Here is a 26204-nt window from a genome sequence, read left to right as displayed (position 1 = left end):
CTATCAGATCTAATCTCTTGAATCTATTTGTCACTTTCACTGTACATTTGTAAGGGATTTGATTTAGTTGATACCTGAATGGTCTAGTGGTTTTCCCTACTTTCTTCAATTTAAGTCTGAACTTGGCAATAAGGAGTTCATGATTTGAGCCATAGTCAGCTCCCGGTCTTGTTTTTGCTCACTGTACAGAGCTTCTCCATCTTTGGCTGCAAAGAATATAATCAATCTGATTTTGGTGTTGACCATCTGGTGATGTCCATGTGTAGAGTCTTCTCTTGTGTTGTTGGAAGAGGGTGTTCGCTATGACCAGTGCGTTGTCTTGGCAGAACTCTGTTAGCCGTTGCCCTGCTTCATTCTGCATTCCAAGGCCAAATTTGCCTGTTACTCCAGGTGTTTCTTGACTTCCTACTTTTGCATTCCAGTCCCCTATGGTGAAAAGGACATCTTTTTTGGGTGTTAGTTCTAGAAGGTCTTATAGGTCTTCATAGAACTGTTCAACTCAACTTCTTCAGCGTTACTGGTCGGCACATAGACTTGGATTACTGTGATATTGAATGGTTTGCCTTGGAGACAAACAGAGATCATTCTGTTGTTTTTGAGATTGCATCCAAGTACTGCATTTTGGACCCTTTCGTTGACTATGATGGCTACTCCATTTCTTCTAAGGGATTCTTGCCCAAAGTAGTAGATATAATGGTCATCTGAGTTAAATTCACCCATTCCAGTTCATTTTAGTTTGCTGATTCCTAGAATTTCGATGTTCACTCTTGCCATCTCCTGTTTGACCACTTCCGATTTGCCTAGATTCATGGACCTGACATTCTAGGTTCCTATGCAATATTGCTCTTTACAGCATCGGACCTTGCTTCCATCACCAGTCACATCCACAGCTGGGTGTTGTTTTTGCTTTGGCTCCATCCCTTCATTCTTTCTGGAGTTATTTCTCCAGTGATCTCCAGCAGCATACTGGACACCTACCGACCTCGGGAGTTCATCTTTCAGTGTCCTATCTTTTTGCCTTTTCATTCTCAAGGCAAGAATACTGAAGTGGTTTGCCTTCTCCAGCGGACCACATTTTGTCAGAACTCTCCACCATGACCTGTCCGTCTTGAGTGACCCTACTCAGCATGGCTTAGTTTCATTGAGTTAGACAAGGCTGTGGTCCATTTGATCAGTTTGATTTGTTTTCTGCGACTGTGGTTTTTATTCTGTCAGCCCTCTGACAGAGAAGGATAAGAGGCTTATGGAAGCTTCCTGACGGGAAAGACTAATGGAACAAGACCCAGTTTCCCTCACACTCAGTCTCTCCCATATATTATACTGTGTCTCTAATAATAAACTGTGTCTGTTTGCAGTTTTTGCCTCCTTGAAACATTCTTGCTTTCAAACAGGGTCAAGAACTCAGGCCACTTTGCTTCTAGCCCCTGGTGGTCTCGTGGCTAGAATTCTTGTTTTTCCAGGTTACCCAGGTTTAATTCCTGGGCTGGGAACTAAGATCTCTCTTCAGGACTGCTCACAGCTCTCCTTCCAAGCAGAACCTGTGCACACACTTCAGCCACAGAAGTTGCAAGAAGCCTGAAGGGCTTTATAGCCCCCCATCACCCACTTCAGCTTGCACCCATTTTTTGATTTGAGCATTTGACTTTTTCTCAATAGAAGTGCTTTGCAAAGGCACCTTTCCCAGCAGACTGTGACCCCCTGGTCCTTTCTGTTGCTTGCGTGCTCAGCTGCTCAGTTGTGTTTCACTCTTTGCGGCCCCTGCCAGGCTCCTCCGTCCACAGGATTCTCCAGGAAAGAATACCGGAGTGGGCTGCCATCTCCTTCTCCAGGGGATCTGCACAACCCAGGGACTGAACTGTGTTTCCTGCATTGGTAGGTGAATTCTTTCCCAGTGAGCCACCTGGGAAGTCCAGTCCTTTCTGAAAGTTGAGCACTAATGCACCCAGAAAACAGAGCTCCAGATTCAGACTATGAATCTTCACCATTATCTCCTAACTCTCCACCATGCTCTCAAAACCAGCAGAATGTCAGGATCTCCAGGGAAGCTTTTAAAACTCTGATGCCTGTGTTTCACCCAGAGGTTGAATTTATTGGCCAGCAGTACAGCTTAGATATTGGGATTTTAAAAAATCTCCTCTAGTGATTCTAGAGGAATTGGGGTCAGACCTAATTCCTAGGGTATTAGGGAATGGGTCCATCTGGTGGACCAAATCATCTCGGGGGTAGGGGGCTCCTGCCTGGGAACCCTGATACTTTAAATGCACTGTGGCTTGGGAGCCTGGGATGAACAAGACGTATGATATCAGAGTTCAGTTCTGGCTCAGCCACTCAGAAGCCAGGTGACCGTGTACCAGTCACTTGTCCTTTCTTGTTCTGGCTGCACCACAGAGGCATGTGGGACCTTATTAATAGTTCTTCGATCGGAGATTGAACCTGCATCCCTCACAGTGGAAGTCCAGAGTCTTAACCACTAGACCACCAGAAATTCCCTTCCCCAGTTGCGTGTCCTTCTGAGACTTGCTCTCCTGGTCTGGGAAGGAAGACATGTAACGCCTGCCCCTCTCAGCCAGCAGAGGAGCGCAGTGCCCAGGTGCACGACAACCCGGAACGGCCGATCTGCTTTGCTTCCAAGGCACAGCCAGTCACGCCTGGACTGCCACAGGCGCACACATGGAACCGATTATGCTGACTTGGCTCGTTCAGCCTCTGGCAGGGAAACAGGAATATATGTTTACCCAAGCAAGGGTGGTTTTCCTTCTCTTTCCCCTTTGGCAGCACGCCAAGTGTCATAGACAGGCTGAGGGGACACTTTCTGGCCAGAGTGGTAAAGTTTGGCCCCCGTGTCTGGGGCTGGCTCTCTGCAAGGGCCAGCCGTGGCTTTCACAAGACCCAGGAGAGATGCTCTGTCCCCAAGTTTAACTCCTCTGCCCTGCCACCCACAACACACATCCTCCAGCCCCCTAATACTTGAAATCCTATTAATTTTAGCCATTCTTTTCAGGAAGAAACATTTCCTTTAAAAATGTGACCATCTCAGACTTTCCTGTTGTCCAGTGGTTAAGAATCCACCTGCCAATGCAGGGGACATGGGTTCGATCCCTGGTCTGGGAAGACCCCCCCAAGCCACGGGGCAGCTAAGGCCATGCGCCACAACTGTGGAGCCCATGAGCTGCGACTGCTGAAGCCCGTGAGCCGAGAGCCCGCGTTCCACAACAGGAGAAGCCGCCTCAGTGAGGAGCCTGTGCACCACAATGAAGAGCAGCCCTTCTCACCACAACCAGGGAAAGCCTGAGTGTGGCAGCGAAGACCCAGCACAGCCAACAATTAAGTAAATAAATAAATCATTAAAAAAAAAAAAAGTCACCATCTCTAAGGTCCGAACACCTTAGTCAGCACCGTTTGTCCATATCTTTCCCAAGTGACAAGAGGGCAAAGAATTCCCTCCGAAAGCAGAGTAGATGGATCTTTCCCTACTTCTTGCACTAAGTACACCTAAAAACACAGGGTATTACATATGAAAGGAGCTTTTAAAAAAACTCTGAAGAGTGGAGAGACAGTAGTTTGACCAGGGACCCAGGGGACCTAAGAATAACATGGTGATGAATTCCCTGACTGTCCTTTTGTTTGGGGCATCCCAGATTTGGAAATGCTAACAGGCAAAGACAAAAAACAACAACAAAAGCCTGTTACCTCTAATCAAAGGACTAGGAAAGGGCAGCTGGGCAAGACAGAAGGCTTTTAAACAGTAAACTGCTCCTCTCCAGGCAAACAATCCAGAAAAAGCCATGGCCCCATCCCCACCCATGCCAGCAAAGGTCAAGTGGGCAACCTAGACTTGAACCCTGACCAGGCCATAAAGAGGTGCCACAAATGCTCCACTGGGTGGTATCAGAGAAGGCCAAGAAGAGAGGTGGCATTTTCACCCCACTGCCTGCTGTCAGTAAAGCCCATACGGGATTCCCACACGTCATGAATGAGGCATCTCTCCTTGTCCCCAGCAGGGCGGTATGAGAGGAGAACCAGTAGAGAGTCAGAGATTTCACTACTCCCCTAGGGTCAGTGGCGGTCAGGTGGGAACTGTCATAAAGTAATCAGGCACTCTTACCCTTTCCCCAGCCAGAACTCCCACCCTACCTCTGACTGGCAACAACATCCCACCCTTAGATGTCAATGGAGGTTGAGTGGGGAACCCAGGGCTTTCCTCATAGCTCACCTGCATGTGGGAGACCTGGGTTCGATCCCTGGGTTGGGAAGGTCCCCGGAGAAGGAAAAGGCTACCCACTGGGGAACCTAGAATTCTACCCCCACAGCAGTTCAGAGGAAACTACGTAAAACAAAAGACACATAAGAGTCAGTCACATAATACTCTCAATGTCTAAGTTTCAATAAAAAAAAAAATTCTGTCTCAAACTGAATGAAATACAAAAACCAAGATAACAGAGAGTTATTCAAAAGAGCTTTTAAAGAAGGAATCATAAAAATACTTCAATGAGGGACTTCCCTGGTGGTCCAGCAGCTAAGACTCCGACTTCCAATGTGAGGTGCCTGGGTTCAGTCCCTCACTGGAGAACTAGATCCCACATGCCACAGCTAGGAGTTCTCATACCATAACTCAAAGATCCCACACGTCGCAAATAAACAACCCACATGCCGCAACAAAGACTGAAGATCCTGCATGCCACAACCAAGGCCTGGTGCAGTGAAATAGATATTTAAAAAAGACTTCACTGAATATGAAATTCATGAATAAAATAGGAAGCCTTTTAGCAAATACATATAAAGTCTCAGTAAAGAACTAGAAGAGTGAGAAGAGAAGCAAATGGGAACTTTTGAACTAAAAAATACAATAATCAAAATAAAAAACTCAGTGGATGGGCTCAATAGCAGAATGAAGGGGCAGAGGAAAGAATAAGTGAACCAGAAGATAGAGCAATAGGAAATTATCCAATCTGAACAACAGAAAAAAATGAACGGAGTCTCTGCAACCTGTAAGACTATTACTAAAGATCTAACATTTGTATCATCAGAGTTCTGGAAGGAAAAGACAAAGAGGGCAAGGCTGAAAAAGCACTTGAAGAAATAAAGGCTGATAACTCCCCAAATATGACAAAAGATATAAACCTACAAAGTAAAACACCTGAACGAATCCAAATTAAGATAAGCTCAAACATATCCACACCAAGACACATTACAGTCAAACTTCTGAATCCTAAAGACAAAATAAAAAGAGTTTTTAAAGCACTGAGAGAGACTTGCTTACAGGGGAAACCAATTCAAATGACAGTGAATTTCTAGAAGGAAGTGGCACATTTTCCTAAGTGATAAGAGAGAAGGAATGTCAACTCAGAATTCTTCTGGAATGAAAGGAAAACCAAAATATTTTCATACTAAGAGAATCTGTCATCAGCAGACCTACTCTAAAAGAATAGCTAAAGGATATTCTGCAAATAGAATGGAAACAATAAAAAATAAAGCCTAAATCATTAAGAGGAAGAAACAAATACAGAAAACAAAAATATTGATCAATACAATAGAATTTCTTCTCTTTTTCTAAACTATGTCTGATGTTTGGAGAAAAACTGCAACACTGTCTGATGTGATTTTATATACGATGAAGAAATATTTAAGATAATTATGCTTAATTGGGGAGCTAAAGGGACTTAATCAGTAACTTCAGATATGCAGATAGTACCACCCTTACAGCAGAAAGTGGAGAAGAACTAAAGAGCCTCTTGATGAAAATGAAAGAGGAGAGTAAAAAAGTTGGCTTAAAGCTCAACAATCAGGAAAAAGATCATGGCATCTGGTCCCATCACTTCATGGCAGATAGATGGGGCAACAGTGGAAACAATGGCTGACTTTATTTTTCTGGGCTCCAAAAATCACTGCAGATGGTGGCTGCAGCCATGAAATTAAAAGACACTTACTCCTTGGAAGGAAAGTTATGACCAACCTAGACAGCATATTAAAAAGCAGAGACATTACTTTGTCAACAAAGGTCCATCTAGTCAAGGCTATGGTTTTCCAGTGGTCATGTATGGATGTGAGAGTTGGACTATAAAGAAAGCTGAGCACCGAAGAATTGATGCTTTTGAAGTGTAGTGTTGGAGAAGACTCTTGAGAGTCCCTTGGACAGCAAGGAGATCCAACCAGTCCATCCTAAAGGAGATCAGTCCTGGGTGTTTACTGGAAGGAATGATGCTGAGGCTGAAATTCCAATACTTTGGCCACCTGATGCAAAGAACTGACTCACTTGAAAAGACCCTGATGCTGGGAAAGATTGAGGGCAGGAGGAGAAGGGGATGAGAAAGAATGAGATGGTTGGATGGTATCACCAATTCAATGGACATGGGTTTGGGTGAACTCCCAGAGTTGGTGATAGAGAGGGAGGCCTGGCGTGCTGCAGTTCATGGGGACGCAAAGAGTCGAACACAAATGAGTGACTGAACTGAAATGAAAGGGACTTAAAAGGAAGTAGGAATTATATAATTCACTTGAACTGGTAAAACATCAACACCTAATAGACCACTAATCACATTAAATATAAATGATCTAAATACTTCTATTAAAATACAAAGACTGGCAGAGTAGATTAAAGAAACATGACCCAACTATCTGCCATTTATAAAAAAATTCACTCCAAATAAAATGATACAGGCAAGTTGAATACAAAAGATAGAAAAAAAAAATCATACAACCACAACGAAAAGAAAAGCAGGATGCCTACATTAACATCAGATAAAGTAGATTTCAAAACAAGGAAAATTACCAGTAAGACATATTATGTAATGACCAAAGTCTGTCTACCAAGAAGACATCGCAGTCTTAAATGAGTATGAGCCAAAGCAAAGAGCTGCAAAGTATGTGAAGCAAAACCCAAAAGGCCTGAAAGGAGACGTAAAGAAATCAACAGTTATAGCAAAGACTTCAACATCTCTTTTTCAACAACTGAAAAAAGAACTGGGCACAAAATAAACCAGGATATGGAAGAACTTGATAAGACTGCCAATGAAAAGAGTCTAGACTACATTTATAGAACATTCCACCCAACAGCAGCAGAACACACATCCTTTCCAAATGATGATGGGATATAAACTAAGATAAACCACATCGTGAGCCATAAAGCCAATCTCAACAAATTTAAAAGAACTAAAGTGGTGCAGTATGTATTCCCAGATTACAATGGAAATAAATATAAATTAATAACAGAAGGTAACTAGAAATTTTCCAAATACTTGCACACTAACAGCTAAATAATCTATGGAGCAAAGGCAGAGTCTCAAGGGAAATTTTTAAAAATACACTGAACAGAGTGAAAATGAAGTTACAATATATCAAACTATGTGGGACATAGTTGACATGGTTTTGAGAGGAAATTTTAGTTAGTAGTCTGTGCTCATGAGATAGAAAAAGAAGAGCAAGCCAAACCCAGAACAAAAAGAAGGAAGAAAATAAATATAGGAAATAAATTGAAAAAGGAAAAGCTATAGGGTAAATCAATGAAACAAAGATCTAGTTGTTTGAAAAAAATCAATAAAATTGATAAGTCTCTAGCAAGACTGACAAAGAAAAAAAAGACACAAATTACTAATATCAGGAATGAAACAGGGAATATAACTACAGACTCTGAAGACGTCAAAAGTATAATAATGAAATACTGTGCTACCAACTAAGCCCACTGTGCTCCTTGCCCTGTGGGAGTCTAGTGTGCAACAGCTGCACACAGCAGCCTCCTCCGTAGTTTCTGCAGCCTGCTGCCTGCATGGGTTGCTCTAAGGGACCCTGCAGACAGCCCTTTCCAGTGGACACTCAGGTCTAGTATGCTGTCCCCAATCTAGGCTCCAGACAAGTGTACGCAGTGCCTCTGGAAAGCCCCAGGGCACAGTGGCCAGAGTCCACATTGGCCAAGTCATAATGTCCACCCACAACAAGCTGCAGAATAAAGAGCATGTGATTGTGGCCCGTCTCAGGGCCAAGTTCAAGTTCCCAGGCTGCCAGAAGATCCACATCTCCGAGATGTGGGGACTGACCAAGTTTACTGTAGATGAGTTTGAAGACACGGTGACAGAAAAGCAGCTCATCTCAGATAGCTGTGTGGTTAAATACATCCTAATCATGGCCCCTGGACAAGTGGCAGGCTCTGTACTCCCGAGAGCCTTGGCACTGTCCCCTCCTTACTCATGCCCACCAATAAATCCTACTTTCCTGGCAAAAAACCACAAAAATCATAATAATGATAACTAAATACTATGAACAACTCTACATACAAATTCAACAACAGAGGAAATGGACCAACTCCTCAAAAAACACAAACTACCACAACTCACAAGTCCTTGGACTGCAAGGAGATCCAACCAGTCCATCCTAAAGAAAATCTGTCCTGAATATTCATCGGAAGGACTGATGTTGAAGCTGAAACTCCCAAATACTTGGGCCACCTGATGCGAAGAACTGACTCAGTTGCAAAGACTCTGATGCTGGGAAAGACTGAAGGCAGGAGAAGAAGGGGACGACAGAGGATAAGATGGTTGGATGGCATCACTGACTCAATGGTCATGAGTTTGAGTAAACTCTAGGAGTTGGTGATGGACAGGGAGGCCTGGTGTGCTGCAGTCCCTGGGGTCACAAAGAGTTGGACATGACTGAGCGACTGAACTGAACTGAACCACAACTCACTCAATATGAAATAGATAATTTGAACAGCGCCAGGTAAGGAAATTGAATTTATAATTTAACGAACACCCACAAAACAAATTTTCAGGCCCAAACAATTTCACTGGAGAATTACACCAAATGCTTAAAGAAGAATTAACATCAATCCCACACACTGTTGTTGTTCCATCTTTAAGTCATGTCTGACTCTTTGTGACCCCATGGACTGTAGCACCGCCAGCCTCCCTGTCCCTCACTGTCTTCTGGAGTTTGCCCAAGTTCATATCCATTGAACTGGTGAGGCCATCCAACCATCTCAGCCTCTGCCATCCTCTTCTTTTGCCTTCAGTCTTTCCCAGAATCAGGGTCTTTTCCAATGAGCCTGCTGTTTGCATCAGGTAGCCAGAGTACTGGAGCGTCAGCTTCAGCATTAGTCCTTCCAATGATTATTCAGGGTTGATTTCCTTTAGGATTGACTGGTTTAATCTGCTTGCTGTCCAAAGCCTCTCAAGAGTCTTCTGCAGGCCAACAATTTGAAAGCATCAATTCTTCAGCGCTCAGCCTTCTTTATACATGATTACTGGAAAGACCATAGCTTTGACCATATGGATCTTTGTCAGCAAAAGTGATGTCTTTGCTTTTTAAAACGCTGTCTCGGTTTGTCATAGTTTTCTTTCCAAGAAGCAAGAGTCTCCTAACTTCATGGCTGCAGTCACCATGTACATTGATTTTAGAGCCCGAGAAGAGAAAATATGTCACTGCTTCCACTTTTTCTCCTTCCATTTGCCATGAAGTGATGGGACCAGATGCCATGATCTTCATTTTTTGAATGTTGAGTTTTAAGCCAGCTTTTTCACTCTTCTCTTTCACCCTCATCAAGAGGCTCTTTAGTTCCTCTTCACTTTCTGCCATTAGAGTGGTGTCATGTGCGTATCTGAGGTGGTTGATTTTTCTCCTGGAAATCTTGATTCCAGCTTGTGCATCACTCAGCCCAGCATTTTGCATGATGTACTCTGCATACAGGTTACATAAGCAGGGTGACAATATATAGCCTTGACGTACTTCTTTCCCAATTTTGAACCAGTACACTGTTCCATGTCCAGTTCTAACTGTTGCTTCTTGATCTGCACACAGGTTTCTCAGCAGGCAGGTAAGGTGGTCTGGTAATCCCACCTCTTTAAGAATATTCCAGCTTTATGTGATCCACACAATCAAAGGCTTTCAAGTAATTAATGAAACAGAAACTAATGTTTTTCTGGAATTCCCTTGCTCTCTCTATGATCCAACGAATGTTGGCAATTTGATCTCTGGTTCCTCTGCCTTTTCTAAACCCAGCTTGTACATCTGGAAGTTCTCAATTCAAGTACTGCTGAAGCCTAGCTTGAAGCATTTTGAGCACGTCCAGGATCCTCAGAAATACACCTCTGTGTTTCCAGACTCTTTTATTGCTCCAGATAGAGCTGGGGGTGGGGAGATGGGGAGAGGAGGGTAGTTCATGGGGCCACAGTCAGCAAAGGCAGCAGGGAATGGTAGCTGCCCACAGGAAAGAAGTCATACAGGCAGGACTCTTTTTTTTTTTTTCAGACTTCATTTATTTTTTGACCTAGGCCCATGGCAGCGAAAGTGCTGAGTCCTAACCACTGGAGCACCAGGGAATTATGAAGACTTTATTATTACTTTATTTAGCTAGTTAGCTTTTGGCCACGCCGCAAGGCATGCAGGATCTTTAGTTCCCTGACCAGGGATCAAACCGGTGTCCCTTGCAGTGGAAGCACAATCTTAACCATTGGAATGCCAGGGAAGTCCCACGACTCATTTTTAAGGGACACTCTACACTGCCTCAGGCCCTGTTTCTAGGCTGATTGATGCCTGAGGACACTTATAGCCAGAATCAGGCAGAGGGCAGGGGCGGGTGGATTGATCTCATGCAGGCCCTGTGTTTGACTCTCGAGGAGAGAAACTGTTCCAGCCCACATCTCTCAGATGCAACCTGTGTCCTGCCCAGAAGAGATCCCAGAATCACCTATCTGCCCCCTATTTGATCAACGGAGACATGTAATTTCTGCAACGTGACTCTCCCTGCACATTGCAACCGGGCTGAGGACTTACATCTTCAGACTCTCAAAGTGGTTTCTATTTAACCTAATGCTGTAGATTTCCTGCTAAAGTCTAAGAGCTTCCTTTTTCCTTTGTCCTCAAACTTTCAAAGAACATTGTTTTCATCAACAAATCTTCAAATCATGTGCCCAAATTTAAAAAAAAAGAAAAAAGAGGCTCAAAGGGTGCTTTCACTTCCTGTGTGGAGGCAGCCTGCCCTGAACTGTGCCGAGTGGAAAACAGGCCACCCTTCGGAGGCCATGAATATTCATCACCTCACTGCACATTCATTAAGCAGCACCGGGACAGAAAAGTACTTTCAGCGAGTTTATGCTCTAATATTCTCCATGAAGACAGCCTGTTCTTGCTTGTAGAAAAGATCATTTTCGAAAACGATAGTGAGGTCGGTCTTCTATGAGCAGCTTTGAAAGCCCTGTGGCTTACAATAGCAAAACAATCCCTTCTCCAAAATAAACAAGGCTTTCCTTTGTATGTCCAAGGAGAGGAAAGACCAGAGCTAAGGCAAACTCTAAGACGTCCACCGGCCCTGAATGCTGACACAACTAGAGCCGTCACCCCCCACCCACAATCCCTGCACCCAAAAGCAGGTTATAGAGAAAAGGGTGCTTTTCAGACAGCGCTTGCCTGATCCTCAAGTTCCAGCCCGAGACCTAAATCCTGAGGATGGGCCCCATCCCAGAGTGAGCTGGGGCAAAGCTCTAACCCAGTGATGATCAGATATTGCCGGGCCTTGCTTGACTCCCCAGAAGCTAGACAACACCTATGAAGGGCCTGACTGGGAAAAATCCAGAAGACCCCATTAATGTCTGAGGACAGGGAGAAACACAAGCATAAAATCTGCTGCCACAAACACCTATGCATTGTGACTATGAAATGCAATGGTTTTTCTCCAAGTCTACGTCACTCCAACATGCTTAGCTTTTGGTGTAAATGTATGATCTCCGTCCAAACATAAGGTCAACATGTCTCCTCTCTCTTTTCCTCCCTCTCCCCTCTGCCCTGCTCCTTCCCCCACCCCACCCAGTCTTCCCTCAAGACTCATGGAAAATCCATTTTACCATTAAGTGAAAAATGATCTAACGGTGGATGAAATGGACAAGTGAGTGTAGTGAAAGTCGCTCAGTTGTGTCCGACCCTTTGTGACCCATGGACTATACAGTCCGTGGAACTCTCCAGGCCAGAATGCTGGAGTGGGTAGCCTCTCCCTTCTCCAGGGGATCTTCCCAACCCAGTGATAGAACCCAGGTCTCCTGCATTGCAGGCGGATTCTTTACCAGCTGAGCCACAAGGGAAGCCCAAGAATACTGGAGTGGGGACAAAAGGATGAAATAAAATGTTTTAGAATGGAGTGTAGAATTTTCAACCAACTCTTTAAGACATAACTATTCTTCCTTGACTCGGATTCCATTCTTGGGTGGGGAAGATCCCTTGGACAAGGAAACAGCAATGCACTCCAGCATTCTTGCCTAGAAAATCCCATGGACAGAGGACCCTGGCGGGCTATGGTCCATTGGGTCGCAAGTAGAGCTGGACATGACTTAGCAACTAAATAACAACAGCAACAACATCCTTACTTCACTGTAAAACACTGGGACCTAAGCAGGTGACCTGACGTGGCAGCCAGGCCACGGCCGCTGGATCCTGCTGGCTAACAGAGGCTCAGACTGGAAATGGCCACGAAGAGAGCAAGCTGCCCAGCAGCTGGTGGGGCCAAGCTTCCAGGCCTCATGAGCCCAGGGAAAACCTGGGCTTTCGCTGTGGTTAAGAATCTTCCGCGGAACTTCCCTGCTCATCCGGGGGTTAAGACTTCGCCTTCCAAGGCAGGGGGCGCGGGTCGGGTCCCTGGCGAGGGAGCTAAGATCCCACGTGCCTCGGCGCCAACAGGCCTCAACAGAAAACAGAAACAATGCTGTAACAAACGTAAGACTAAAAATCGTCCACACCCCGCGCTGCCCTGGTGGCTCAGCGGTAAGCAATTCGTCTGCCAATGCAAGTGACACGGGTTCCATCCCTGATCCGGGAGGATCCCACGTGCAGAGGGGCAACGAAAGCCGTGCACCAGAACTATTTAGCCTGAGCTCCAGAGCCCAGGAGCCACAACTACTGAAGCCCAGGCACCCTAGAGGTCATGCTCTGCAACAAGAGAAGCCATCGCAATGAGCAGCCCAGGCACCAAAACTAGAGGGTAGCCCCCACTTGCCGCCTCTCAGTGCAGGAGACGTAAAAGATTAGAGTTCGATCCCTTGGTCGGAGGGATCCCCTGGAGGCGGGCATACCAACCCACTCCAGTATTCTTGCCTGGAGAATCCGGCGCACAGAGTCAGACAGGACTGAAGCGATTTAGCATGCGCACCCACACAGCAATTAGAGGAAAAGCCTGAACAGCAATGAAGGAAGACCCAACACAGTCAAAAATAAATACAATTATTTTTTTAATGGTCCATTTAAAAAAAAAAATCTTCTATACAGTTCAACAGCCTCACTTCAAAGCAAACTAAGGCCCAGGAGGGAGAAAGTGCTGGCTGGTAGGTACTCTGAGTATTCTTGCTCTCCAAAACAGGCTGCAAGATCTTCCTGCCAGGTGGCATTTTCAGCATTTTAGCTGGAGGCAGCAGGGGTGGAATCAGGAACAAGATAGAGAACAAGTTTCCTCTGGGTCAGGGGTTAGCAAATGCCCAGAGTGTGGGAGGCAGAGGAGTCTGGGCCTTTCCTGGGGTACCTGGGGGGCTTGCTCACACCTGCCACTAGGCAGGACGCACCTGGAAACCAGGAGCACACCTGGGGCTCCTTGCCCAGCCCATCTGCTACAAGACCACCTGCACGCACCCACCCAGACACAGGCAAAGAGCACCGCCCAAGAAACAGCTTCCGGAAGCCTGCATTTGGCAAACCTAGTTTTAGCTGGAAAAAAGGAAAGGAATTATCTGGATGTTTACACTCAAACAACCAAAAAAAAAAAAGTAACCAAAACAAAACCACACCCACTTTAGAGTAGAGTGGTGTGGGAAACACCAAGCAGGAACTGGACTTCATTTTTATACCTTCCTGAGAGGCACATGACGGGAAGCTATTCCTGGACCAAGTTAAGCCTGAATTCAAGGAGTGAGGGTCATGGTGGGGCAGGAAGGGGAGCAGTCAGGACAGGTCCTGCCTTGTCTGAGGTAACAAGTGTGGGTTCTGTTCACAGAAATACCAGGAAACAGTCCTACAGAATAAGGAATTCTGCGCTCCAGCATGGACCCCCCACAGCGCTCCACCAAAGCGCTATGACCACTGGGGGGGCGGGTGGCCCACAGATCTGACCTCATATTTCAGGTTTCAATTTAGGACACATTTCAGTAAGAAATGGGGAAACTTTTCCCCCAGTACCTTTTATTTAAGAAAAACAATTACTACAAAATTTGAGTTCAGAAGGGAGGGAGCATGGGTAACAATAGCTGATAGTTTGAGAGCTTTTACCACATGACATTGCCTCCTTTATCCTCCCAACGGTTCCACAAACAACGCAGATTTCCACTAGACCCCTGAGGGAACTGAGGTCCTGAGAGTTAGTCACTGCACCCGGGGCTCCCCAGAGGCCAGCCAGGCAGGACAGGAAGCCCAGCCCATTTGGTCACTCAGCCCCTGTTAACATTTCCATTCCAATCCCTTGAAGCACACAGGTTTAAGAATAACCCGCTTTTTTTATACATTTTATAATACTTAACTCCCTGCTGAGATGCATTTTCCCCCACCCCCACCCCCACTCTGAGCCCCCTGTTTCGGGTTAAGATTAAACTAGTAACAACACGCCAAAGTCAAGACACTCCGGGCCACAGTGACCTGGGAATTAGGCAGTCTGCTCTGGACAAGGAACTGTTAAACAGTATCTTTAACATGAAAAATTGGCTTTTAATTTTAAGTCGAGACTATAAAAAAAAATGTTAATTTTGCTCTATTGGCCTTAATACAGTCCACAAATCTACCGTAACCTTTCTAGTAATGGAATCATTTTGGCATAACAGTGAAATGAAAAACTGTTTTCTAGCAACCAAACCCCAAGCACAAGGGCCTGGGAGCTGCGGCAACTGTTTCTGGAAAAGCCAGAAGGGAGAAAGAATTGGGAGGAAGACATAGCGAGACCCACAGAGGCCTTGATCTTTGCAGACACTGAGCAAATACTTCTCTGTGCAGATGCTTCCCTGGTGGCTCAGTAGTTAAAATATCCACCTGCCCATACAGGAGACAAGGGTTCGATCCCTGAGTCATGTAGCTCCTCTAGAGAAGGAAATGGCAATCCACTTCAGTATTCTTGCCAGGAAATCCCATGGACAGAGAAGCCTGGCGTGCTACAATCCATGGGGCAAAAAAGACTAGGATATGACTTAGCGAGTCAACAACAGCAGATACTGAGCACCTGAAATGAGCACCCTGCTTGGAAAACAGAGAGGAACCCATCAGACAGCGGTAGAGTTATTTAATAGAGTGTGTGTGTGAGTATGGCAGAGGTGGCAGTGAGGGAAGGCCTCTTCAGGAGAGCAACTGAGTTAGCCTGTAGACACCTTGGGGAAGATTTTAGCCAGAGGGAACTTCCACAAAAAAAGAGCCAAAAAGACCTTTGCGGCTGGAGCGGCAAGAACTGAAACTGAAAATGAGTCAAAGAGGAGAGGTAGGACCCCAGCCCTTGCCAGCCTTGGTGCCGAAAGGGAGGCCACCCAGTCCAATTCAACCTCAAAGTCTCATTCTGGCCACTACGCAGAAAGTGGCGGGTTGGCATGTATTCATTTCCAGGTGGGGGAACCCGTTTAAAGCAAGGCTCAGCCTCTCTACCTGGTGGTGTATTATCAGTTCACTGGCACTGTTTTTAACCAACTCTGACTGGCAACCTGCTCCTAGGATTACTTGGAAGTTATTTTTGATTGAAACAATAGTTATCATTTTGAAAAATAATAGTGTTCTGTTCATCACGTTGGCTTCCCTGGTAGCTCAGTGGTAAAGAATCCGCCTGCCGGAGTAAGAAATTCAGGTTCAATTCCCGTGTCAAAGATCCCCTGGAGAAAGAAATGGCAACCCACTCCAGTATTCTTGCCTGGAAAATTCCGTGGACAGAGGAGCCTGACGAGCTTCAGTCCATGTGGTTGCAGAGTCAGACACGGCTGAGCGACTGAGCGTACACGTACACACACACACACACACACACACACACACACACACACAGAATCACCACTCTAAGGAACCAGATCAGAATAACTTTTGAAAAGTCACTTATTTTTGAAATGTGACCTGCTTCCTTTCCCAAAGCATTTGAGTCCGTTGATACAAAGCCCATGAGCCACTAGACAGCTTAAAGTTCTTTCTGGGATAATGTTTACAGTATATTGGAATACGGTGCCAGCTTCAGTTTGGGAGAGAAACCGCAACACTGAAGAGTTTTAAAACCCAATTAAGGACTTCCCTGCTGGTCCAGTGGTATCCACCTTGCAATGCAGGGGACTTGGGTTTGATCCCTGGTCGGTTAACTAAGATCCCACAGGCCTCCCAGCAACTAACCCTGGACCCCAACTAGAGAGTCCATATGCTACAACGAAAGATCCTGCGTGATGCAACAAAGATCCTGAATGCCGCAACTAAGACTTGATGAAGCCAAATAAGTAATGGAAAAGAAAAAAAAAAGTGAGATTAAAAGAACAAAAGCCCAATTAGTTCTAAGGGTTGCATTAAGAGGCAAGCACAGCCTCATCACTGGTTAGGTCCTTGCAATGCCTTCACTTTTATCCACGTCTGCATTTTTTAAAACTTATTTTAAATTGAAGGATAGTTGCTTTACAATATTGGTTTGATTTTTGCCATACATCAACATGAATTAGCCACAGATATACACATCCCCACTCCCTCTTGAACCTCCCTCCCTCCCACCCCATCCCACGCCTCTAGGTTGTCACAGAGCCCCAGTTTGAGCTGCCTGAGTCATAGAGCAAATTCCCACCGGCTCTCCTTTACATGTGGCAGTGTGTGTGCTGCCATGCTCCTCTCTCCATGCCTCTCTTCCTCTCGGTCCTCCCCTTAGCCCTGGGCCATAAGTCTGCTCTGTGTCTCTGTCTCCACTGCTGCCCTGCAAATAGGTTCATCGGTACCACCATAAATCATAGCAAGATCCACTTCTGTATTTTCATCCTCCAGCTTCCCCTGGGCCTCTAGAGCTACCCTTTGCTGATTTGTTGCTCACTGGCACCCCCATCAGAGACGGAACAGAAAGGACTGGAGAGCCCAGAAATGCCCCTGGTTCAGCAGTTTCAGTTCTCTGTGTTTATCTTTGTGCAAGGGTGTTTGTGGGTATGGGGTGGGGGTAAGGAGTAGGGAAGATTTCAGGGTTAAAGTGCTGTGTAAATTGTAATTATCCACTCCTCTACAGTGTAGAGTCTATGCACACATTCACACCCTGTCTCTCCTGGCTCTGCTGTCTGGTGAGTAAACCACTTAGAGCCACAACATGCAATATGAAAACCTTAAAACTAGACAAGAAATCCAATTTCCATTTTCAGCACCCTTGAGTGTGAGAAAGTGTTAGTTACTCCATCATGTCCGACTCTTTGCAGCCACATGGACTGCAGCCCGCCATGCTCCTCTGTCCGTGGAACTCTTCAGGCAAGAATACTGGAATGGATAGCCATTCCCTTCTCCAGGGGATCGTCCTGACCCAGGGGATCGAACCTAGCTCTCCCACACTGTGGGCAAATTCTTTACCATCTGAGCCAAGAGGTCTGCTCTCATTCAGCCAGTGAGAATCCCATTCTTTGAACTTTTCACAAAATGAAACAGTCAGACATCTCACAGGTCAATTCAAGATAAAAAAGAAAAGGTAGGAGAAGAAAAACTGGAGAAACTTTTCATTCTTCCAGTTGGGTGGATTTTAACAGACTTTTATGATTATCTGCTTAAAGTAATTATCAGCTACAGAAGGTTTATTATTATTAATGCTTAAAAAAAAGGAGAAAAAGAAAAACTCCATTAAAAAAACATCTTCCCCAAAACTACTGCTTCTGTTACTTTTCCCATAATTTTCACCACATTTACTACATCCAAGACTATTTATGGCCAGCCTTCCCTGGTAGCAAAATATAACAGATTATGAAAAACGGATCTAGCAGAAATGCTGAGGAATTTCTGAGGGTTTGGTGGGGGGTGGGTGGTTGGGGTAAAGAATAGAATTGTTTTCATTCTTTGCTTGGTTTACTCTCTGGATGTTTGCTTCAAATTGCTACATTGCCTCAAATTATAAATTGTATGTGTAATTTAACATGTAACAAGAGGGTTCAGCTGCTTAAGAATTTCTCATTTGAGCAACTGAGCTTTCCAATGAAATTCTCACAGGAAAAATTCTGAAGTAAACTGCTTAAGTATAATTGAAGTTTCCAGGTACTCTTCAAAAACACCTTTGACCACAATAGGTTTATATAAAAGCTAAATCTTTAAGCTAAGGAAAAATGCTTGATGTGTGTTTATTCAGCATAAAGCCTGGTTAAGTTTCTTCCAGCTTCCGTAAGAAGTACTTCAGAGGTTAAACTTCTAGCCCATTCGTTAATCACTGACCCTCCAAACAAGCTGCGGATACAGAATGGAACCATGAAACCTGCCTTCCTGTGCCTCTACTTACCAATCCAGTATCTTATATTGGAATGCCTAGCAGTGCAGACGGAGAAGGCAAGGGCACCCCACTCCAGTACTCTTGCCTGGAAAATCCCGTGGACGGAGGAGCCTGGTAGGCTGCAGGCCATGGGGTCGCACAGAGTAGGACACGACTGAAGCGACTTAGCAGCAGCAGCGCAGAGGTAATACGCCTAGACGCTGACCAAGCGCGTTAGATCCTGTTCAGCAATAATAGGGGTGAAAAGAGCGCGTGCTCTTTTTCTGGCCCCCCACCCACTCACAGGGCTTCGCTGCTAAAGCAGTCCCTGAAGGCCCGGGGTGGGGGGCAGCCGACTAGTCCTTCCGGTCGCGCTTTGGCCTTGGTGCATCGCTGCACCGGGACTGCGACCTCAACTCTCGCAGCCTGCGGGTCTCCAGTCGCCCAGAGTGGAGATGGGGTCTGCCTGCGGCTCCTAGAACTCCCGCCAGCAACTGGGGTCCAGCCACACAGCCACTTCCAGCGCATTTCCCTCCGCCGAAAACTTTAGGACTTGCAGCGCAACCGGCCGAGCTCGGTTTCCCTCTCCGCGGTCACTGTGGGCCCCGGGCGCCCACCCCTCCCGGCTCCGCGGGGACGCGCACCCACTGCCCAGCCAGGATGCCAGGACGGTGGGTACGCGGGAGCCCTGCACCTCGGCACCTGGCACCTCTGGGGCGCGGGGAGGGGTCTGCAAACTCGCCAGCAGCCGGGTGCGCCCCGATCGGCGCGCTCCCTCCCCGGAGCTCCCGGGCGCGAACCCCCGGCCCCGAACCCCCGGCCCCTTGCACTCACCTCGTGTCCAGAGCGCGGAGAGGAAGAGCCACGGCAGGAACAGCAGCATAGCCCGCCCCATCCCGAGATTGCGGGTCTGAACAGTCTCTTTGGACCGACGGACAGATGGACGTCCGGAACCTGCCGCGTCGCCGGCCTAGCGCGCGCAGAAACAGCCCACTCCCGGAGACCCGGGCAACCCGCTCCGAAGGCGCAGAGCGGAGCCGCGGTCGAAGGCGCCGAGAGCCGGAGCGGGGCGGGCGAGGGGCCGAGCCTGGGCCGACCCAGCCAGTCCGGGAGGGGAGGGGGCGGGAAGGCAGCGGGGAGAGGCGGGCGGCGGAGTGGGTGGAAGGGGGGCTGGACCCAAGGGGCGGAGAGGGGCGGGCCGCGGGGTGGGGTTGAGCCTGGGCTTGCGGGAGGGCGGCGGGGGCTGAAAGCGGGGGGAGGGAGGTGAGGACCGTAAAGGGGAGGGGTAACTGGAGGTCTGGGGAGGAGAAAGTGCCCGGGCCTCCCGGGGATCCAGACGACCGACAAGTGCAGGTAGGAGGGACAGAGAGTAAGTTGGGGAGGAGCGTAGGGTGCCCGAGGCTGCCAGCGACTTAAGACAAGGTGCCTGCGGCTTGGAGGCTGAGGCAGTCCCGCAATCCCGGCTCAGCAGACAGAAAACGCAGGCAGCAACGCGCCAAGAAGCCGAGGCCACCTTGGCGGCGCCCCCAGCCGAGCGCCTTCCCCGGGCCGAAGGTGTGGGGCAGTCCTGGAGTCTCGGAGCTCACCGCCTCCCGGGAAGGGAAGAGCGTTTTGCTGTGCCCCCTTGTGGAGTCCAAGAGAGGACTCGTGGAGGGAGATAAACACCTACGAAGTGGGAAGAGGCCTCCCACCCCCACCCCCCAGCGATTAAAGTGTGGAGGGGCCAAGAGGGCAGTCGCAGAGAAAGTTAACCGTGAAAGAAGTGTCAGCCACTTGTACTAATAACTGAAAGGATAACTTGACATTTTATATATAGATACGCACACATACCGGTGGTGCCAGTGCAGGAGAGGTAAGAGACATGAGTTCGATCCCTGGGTGGGGAAGATCTCCTGGGGAGGGCATGGCAACCCACGCCCTTGTATGGGTTGTATTCTTGCCTGGAGAATCCCCATGGACAGAGAAGCCTGGCAGGCTCCAATCCGCGGGGTCACGTAGGGTCACACAGACTCCGACGTGCCTGAAGCAACTCAGCATGCATGCACACACATGCACAATACTATGTTTAAGGCCACATCTTTAGAATTAATGTATTTTCATGTGATCCTTTGACAACATGAATCAATAATGCCATTCCTCTGCTCGAAACCGGACAGTGATTCCTGCTTTCTCTCTGCATGAAAGCCAGAGTCCTGCCTTGTGGCCTACAGGGGAATACATGACCTGGTCCCCTCTCCTCTCCGACCTCATCTCCTTACTCCACTTCCGTTCATGCTGCTTTCTGGTCCAGAGTCCCTGACCCCAGTCAGGCTGGTCAAGTGGGCTAGATTTGGCTATAAGGAGGCAACCAGCCCAGTGGATTTAGATCCATTGTTACTTAACTGACAGCAAAATCAGCATGATGTCAGCCACTGGCATCCCTAGTCCCATAGGATGACACCCAGCCAGAGGGGTGGACATGAGCAGTGGGTAGCTCCCATGATGAGCAGCCAACTCTAAAGTACAGCCGAGCAGTTTCATTGATTTTCACAGGTGACTGCTGCTGTGTTGTTGGGTGCGGGGAAGGGGGCATGGTGGGGGGGTGGGAGTGGAAACTCACGTGCCCAGCTGAAAGTCTGGAGAAGGAAGAGAGACAGGTGTGCTGTGAGATAAGGAGAAGAAAACGCCTCCGATGGCTGCTCACCAGCCTCACCTCCCCCTGCCCCGGGAGGAATCGCGGGACAGTTTCCCAAGATCTGGGTAGAACTGGAGTCAAGCCTCACCTGCACACCTACATGGACATGTGCAGGGTCGCCAGGGTGTGTCAGCAGAGCCCTGTTCTCCTGCGGTGTCCTTGCTGCTGCTCATATACACCAGACTCTCTTCCATCCCAGGGTTTTGCACCAACTGTTTCCTCTGCTTGGAATGCTCTTCGATAGACTCACACCCTCTTGGTTAATTCTCCTCCTTCAAGTCTTTGCTATGCCTCACATTCTTGATGAGGCTTCTGTTGTTGTTCAGTCGCTAAGCCATGTCCAACTCTTTGCAACCCTGTGGACTGCAGACTTCCCTGTCCTTCACTATCTCACGTGATTTGCTCAAACTTACGTCCATTGAGTTGGTGATGCCATCCAACCATCTCATCCTCTGCTACCCTCTTCTCCTCTTGCCTTCAGTCTTTCTTAGCGTCAGGGTCTTTTTCCAGTGAGTTGGCTCCTCACATCAGGTGGTTAAGCTATTACAGCTTCAGCTTCGGCATCCATCATTCCAATGAATATTCAGGGTTGATTTCCTTTAGGATGGACGGGTTTCATCTCCTTACAGTCCAAGGGACTCTCAAGAGTCTTCTCCAGCACTACAATTTGAAAACATCAATTCTTTGGCGCTCAGCCTTCTTCCTGGTCCAACTCTCACATTTATACATGACTCCTGGAAAAACCATAGCTCTGACTATATGGACCTTTGTTGGCCGAGTGATGACTCTGCTTTTTAATACACTGTTGATGAGTAGGCTTACCTAGTATAAAACTGTCTAGTTATCTATTCCTGTGTGATATACCACCCCAGACACAGCATGGGTAAACCACAGCTGCTGTGTTAGATTCACAGATTGTGTGGGTCGGAGATTTAGACAGGGCACAAAGAAGATGGGTTGTCTTACCTCTTCCATCTCTGCTGAAATATTGTGTTCAATGACTGTGGACTAGAAGCATCTGGAACAGGGATCAGCAAACTATAGCTGGTGGGCCTCTTGCCTGTGTTTGCAAATCAGGATTATTGGAACACAGCCATGCAGTGTGTGTTGTTCACGGCTGCTCCCGTGCTGTCACAGCAGAGTCAGATAGCTGCGACAGAGATCAGAGGCCACAAGGCCATGTGATCTGGCCCTTTACAGAAGTTGGTCAATCCCTGATCCTCACATAGCAGGTACTTAAACTGCGATGACTCTAAGGTCCAGGGCTGCAGACCAGACCACCTAAATGAGGCTTCCCCAAGATGACCTGGGTGTAGTTGGAAGTCCTACAAGGAAATTCTAGGCTCCAAGAGTGACCATTCCTTCCAGTGACCAAGATGGAAGCTGCATGGCCTTTCAAAACCTAGCCTCAGAGGTCACCTGACTCCACTAAGCCAGACTGTCTTGGTGGATGGTGGATACAGTCACAACCCCACCCTCCTGGAAAAGAGCCATAACCCCCACCTCTTGATGATGGAAGTGTCAGAGGAGTTAGAGCATTGTTTGAAAACAGACAGACATCCACAGACATCAACACTAGCTAAAATGTAGGTTACTGACTATCGTATTTTTTTTTTCTAATTTTTTTGCTGTGCCATGTGGCACGCAGGATCTTAGTTCCCCAAGCAGACTGAGCTCATACCCCCTGCAGGGGGAGCTGCTGCTGCTAAGTCGTGTCAGTCGTGTCCGACTCTGTGTGATCTCATAGACGGCAGCCCACCAGGCTCCGCCATCCCTGGGATTCTCCAGGCAAGAACGCTGGAGTAGGTTGCCATTTCCTTCTCCAATGCATGAAAGCGAAAAGTGAAAGTGAAGTCGTTCAGTCATGTCCGACTCTTCCTGACCCCATGGACTGCAGCCCACCAGGCTCCTCCATCCATGGAATTTTCCAGGCAAGAGCACTGGAGTGGGGTGCCATCGCCTTCCCCGTGGCAGTGGGGGCACTGTATCTTTACCACTGGGCCACCAGGGAAGCTCTGATTCTACCGTTTTAATTTTATACTTGCCATGCCTCTGAATGTTATTGAATGCTAATGTCCTAATTATAAAGATATGTGATGGGAAATGTTAGTTTTTTAAAAAATAGATCCCATATTATACAGCTATTTTCATCCTTATAGAATGTAGCCCAAAAGGCTACATCTGTGCAACTTTAGCAGGATGACACCAACCTGGAGCTCATACTCCAGTGTCCACACTCTCTCCTATATCTGATGGGACTCTGCACATTACAAGGTGGAGCCCCTACTTTTATTATGTAAGAAAAAGAGAGCATGTCAATGGCCCATAGCAGTGTTCATCCGGGGGCTGGGGAAGACAGCCCCCGCTGAGTCAAGCGTAGAAGGGCTGTGTCTTACATCAAGCGGCACTGTGAATACAGTCTAGTCATCAAGCATGTTCAGGATATCAGCGACACGGTACAGGACTAACAGCTGAGGTCCTCAGGGGAACAGGCCAAACGACACACGAAGGATGTAAAGAGTCAGTCATCAACGGCCCTAATCTATTTTTTCGTTTATTAAAATATAGTTGATTCGCAACACTGTGTTCATTTTTGCTGTAAAGTGACTCAGATCTGCACATATATATCCTCTTTCACATCCTTTTCCATTATAGTTTATCACAGGATATTGAATGTAGCTCAATATGGGCTATACAGTAGGACCCTGTTGTTTATATCTCCTATATACAGTAGTTTGTATCTGTTAATCCCAAACTCCCAATCCTTCCCTTCCCCACACTAACCCCTCCTTGGCAGCGCTAAGTCCGCTCTGTGAGTTTGTTTCTGTTCGTAGGTATGTTCGCTTGGGTCCTGTTTTAGATTCCACCTATAAGTGGAATCACATTGTTTGTCTTTCTCTTTCCAACTTGCTCCATGTAGCGTGGTCGTCTCTAGGCCCATCCGTGTTCCTCAGATGGCGTTGTTTCATTCTTTTGAAGAACTGAGTCATGTTCCAGTGTATATATGTACCACAGCTTCTCTAGCCATTCATCTGTCGGTGAACATTTAGGTTTTCTGTGTCTTGGCTGTTGCGAACAGTGCTTCAATGAACACAGGAGTGCATATATCATTTTGAATTGCCTTTTGTCTGGGTCTATGCCCAGGAGTGGACTTGCTGGATCAGTGGCCCTACTCTAAAGCCACACCCTCCCTCTGGCCGGCCCACTTACACAGACACCTCCCTCAACCCCTCAGCCTTGTCCCCAAACGGGGCCTGTATTTGACTTTCCACTCCTGCCTCCAGTCTGCTACATGGACCCCCAGTTCAAGCTAGTCTCCTGCCATTCACTTTAACACAGCGGAGACCGCCCAGTACCGAGGGATCTGGCTCGCTGGAACCATGCTCTGTGAATGATGATGTGCCGAGAAGCAGTCTCAAACTAGTTTCGGTGCCAGAGAGCCATTCATTCACTCATGATTCCACACAAATCTACTGAGCGTGTGCCGCATCAAGGCATAAGACCAGCGCCTCGAGTGTGCTGCTGAGCTAATGCACGTTCCCTCCATCAGGAAGCCCCAGTCTCACTGACCCGAATGCCAGTCAAGGGCCACGTTGGTTCTCACTTGCCCAGCAGCCAGTCCATGGTCCTCCCATCACAGCACCCTGGCTTTTCTTTGCTGAACCTGCCTTCTGCACTCGCATCCCTCCTACCCCTGAGCCTAGAGGTGGGGTTCTCCTTGATGCCTGAAGACCATTCTCTGCCCTTCTTTCCAGAGTCTCAGGATTTGAGTCTCATATCATCAGACCTGGCTGCTGAGGTCACTACAGACCCCTGGGTCTCTCCTCTTGTTCCTTGAAGATTACAGCATTTGCATCATTGGCGCTGCCTTCATGCCAGCCCTGCCATAATTCTTGGTGGTTTCAGTACATTTAATACATAAATGACATTGCAGCATGACAGAGGCTAAGCCCCTTGACTTCTTCTCCGCCATGTCGTGTGTTGAGCAACATGTTGGAAATACATATAAGGGCCAAGTTGTTGAAGTTTGCCGGGGAACTGACATGGTGCCTGTGAGAAGGTCCACTCAGAACACCCCACATCTTAGGGGAAGCACCAGTCTTGGGTAGTTTCTTGGGCAATGTAGATGGTGCATGAAGATCCTCCAGTCAGTGTACTGAGCAGCATGCTGGGGCACGGGTGTAAAGTTCTTGGGGGACCATGCTTCAGGTGAAGCAATGCATTTGGAATGTTGCATTGAACATAAGCGCACTGGTATGACTACGTGGCAGTTAAACAGGAATGCAGTCGCTAAAAAGACTCACCAGCTCCAGCTCCTACAGTTTGTTACAGAGACAGGACACCATACCACAACAGCAGTAAATTAACAGGCATCACAGTTAATGGTTGTTTTACCGTAAGGATTCCAGAGAGGCCAGGCACAGGATCCTTTGTCCACCCTTTCTGGAAGACGTGTGGCCAGATGCACTCCATCTCTTGGATCAGGAACCACTGGGCACACCTCGGAACCAGGGAGCCCCAAAGAGAAGTTCAGCTGAGGATTTTTCCATGCCCCAGGTCGCCTAGGCATACTCCCAAGGCATAACTGGCTTCAACAGCAGCGCCCTCTAGGGGTCACACCGATGGATGGACATGTTCGCTCAGTCGCCTGCGACTCTGCCACCCCACGGACTATATAGCCTGCCAGGCTCCTCCACCCACGAGATTTTCCAGGCAAGAATACTGGGGTGGGTTGCCATTTCCTTCTCCAGGGGATCTTCCAACCCAGGGATTGAACCCAGGTCCCCCGCACTGCAGGCAGACTCTACCATCCTAGCCACCAGGGAAGCCCTGGGGTCTCACTGAGACCATGTGCAAATCCTGTAACTCACTGTTTATTGTTTTGTTCCTTATTTAAAATTTTTTTAAAATTATAGTTGATATACAATGTTGTGTTAGTTTCAAATGTACTGCACAGTGATTCAGTTATACACAAACCACGCACATGTATTCTTTTTCAGATTCTTTTCCGTTATAGGTCATTAGAAGATATTGGATATAGTTCCTTGTGTTGGATAGTAGGTCCTTGTATCTCACTGTTTTCAATAAACAGCACTGACAAGCTCGTACAAATCTCCCTGAACCTCTTCGATCCCACAAATCAACATTACTAGTCAG

General features: G+C 47.4%; 1 protein-coding gene and 1 non-coding gene across 3 annotated transcripts in view; one reads left to right on the top strand and one right to left on the bottom strand.

Annotated features, from left to right (window-relative positions):
* Window positions 1–19412, bottom strand: part of MERTK (MER proto-oncogene, tyrosine kinase) — a 117604-nt gene extending 98192 nt beyond the window's left edge. For both annotated transcript variants that reach the window (XM_015094533.3, XM_060412433.1), the window contains exon 1: window positions 19208–19412. In XM_015094533.3, coding sequence (XP_014950019.2) covers window positions 19208–19268 — 61 coding nt within the window. In that variant the 5' untranslated portion in view covers window positions 19269–19412. The remainder of the gene's footprint in view (window positions 1–19207) is intronic.
* Window positions 7660–7794, top strand: LOC114114227 (small nucleolar RNA SNORA70). The gene has a single exon (XR_003589058.2). It is a non-coding gene; the product is annotated as a small nucleolar RNA SNORA70 (small nucleolar RNA).
* Window positions 19413–26204: the final 6792 nt, after the last annotated feature.

The sequence above is a fragment of the Ovis aries genome, chromosome 3, assembly GCF_016772045.2.
Source record: "Ovis aries strain OAR_USU_Benz2616 breed Rambouillet chromosome 3, ARS-UI_Ramb_v3.0, whole genome shotgun sequence".
Classification (NCBI taxonomy): domain Eukaryota; kingdom Metazoa; phylum Chordata; class Mammalia; order Artiodactyla; family Bovidae; genus Ovis; species Ovis aries.
This window is presented reverse-complemented; position numbering and strand designations above follow the sequence as displayed.